Genomic DNA, 1,258 nt, shown 5'->3' on the forward strand with positions numbered 1-1,258 from the left:
CCTGAACTTGCATCATGGAGAAACCTACCAAACTTCCCGTGTATGGCTTTAAATCTTTGTCCGTCATCCCCATCTGTCTGAATGCGTCCTCTTAGATTATATCCGCCGAGCTGCCCTGGTCTAAAAGCACCCTATGTATATTGAAACCTTTTATTCTTACCATTACTACTATCAGATCGTCCGTATGGGCCTTGATTCCCTTGAAATCCGCGGTGGATACACCTGTACCGATGTTGTCGCCCCCGCTGTCTCCCGGCCCGCCGCTGATACGTCGTTGCAAACTTCAAAACCTCCAGCGATTGTGTTTGTTGCTTCAATCGTTCCTCCGCCTTCGCCGCTATCATCTTCTTCAAATTCCTTCCCCTTCGCCTCTTGCGGCCGTTTCGCCCTGATTAGCTGCCTGATTCGACCCTTCAGCATGAAACAGTCGGTGGTGTTATGGCCCTCTAAGTTGTGGTATTCACACCACCTCAGCGGATTCCTCGCTTCTGGGGTCCTTTATGCGTTCGTCGACTCTGTTCATGTTCTCAATCTCCGCCTCGAGAAGTAACTTTGCTAACTCCTTGTTTGAGCATCCCTACGACCTTATTCACTGGCTTACCTTCGCTTCTCGGAGAGGGCATCAGTGCTTTCTATCCCTCATTTTCGGGCAGAGTAGCTATCCTTTATTCTTCTTTATGAACCGGCCAGCTTCCCTAAACCTCTGCTCGCGACTTGCTTCCTTGTCTTGTATCCTTTTGCTTGCCAGCGACACCTTTGCCGCTCGCTCGCCCTTCCTCTTGTGCGCTTCAATTTCCTCTTTTAAGATGTAGTCATGCGCTCGGGCGCAGACTTCCACCATTGAGCATGCCAGCTCCCTACTTAGCTCGCAATAAAATTCTCCCCGGGACAGACCGCCATTGAAAGCGCACACGCACACGCGTGGTTGCAATTCCTCGAACCTCGCGGATATGACACTGTATCGTTTCACATATTGTTTCAAGGTTTCACGTTCCTCCTGCCGAATATCAAACAGATCCTCGATCATCCTCGCAGAGAAATGGTCAAGGAATTTTGATGAGAAATCGCGGAACCTAGCTATGGATCCTGGAGGCAGATTCGTGAACCATTCCTTTGCCGCTCCTCGAAACGTTGATGGAATCATCTTGCATTTCACAGCGTCGGAAACCGCGTACTTCGCCATCTTCGCATCAAAACGAGACAGATGATCCTTTGGACTGGTTTGTCCGTCGTACGCCTCCAACACGAGGTTCGTCAT

The 1,258-nt window shown here is 50.0% G+C and overlaps 1 protein-coding gene across 1 annotated transcript; it reads right to left on the reverse strand.

The window, feature by feature from the left end:
• Positions 1–658: 658 nt before the first annotated feature.
• LOC130743871 (uncharacterized) lies at positions 659–1,258 on the reverse strand. The gene has a single exon (XM_057596093.1). The coding sequence runs from the start codon at positions 1,256–1,258 to the stop codon at positions 659–661; it is 600 nt and encodes a 199-aa protein (XP_057452076.1).

Source organism: Lotus japonicus, chromosome 3 (assembly GCF_012489685.1).
Source record: "Lotus japonicus ecotype B-129 chromosome 3, LjGifu_v1.2".
NCBI classification, from domain to species: Eukaryota; Viridiplantae; Streptophyta; class Magnoliopsida; order Fabales; family Fabaceae; genus Lotus; species Lotus japonicus.

Bases quoted from the DNA above. Each gene is read 5' to 3' on its own strand.
- LOC130743871 (XM_057596093.1), bottom strand. From the start codon at position 1,258: ATGACGAACCTCGTGTTGGAGGCGTACGACGGACAAACCAGTCCAAAG.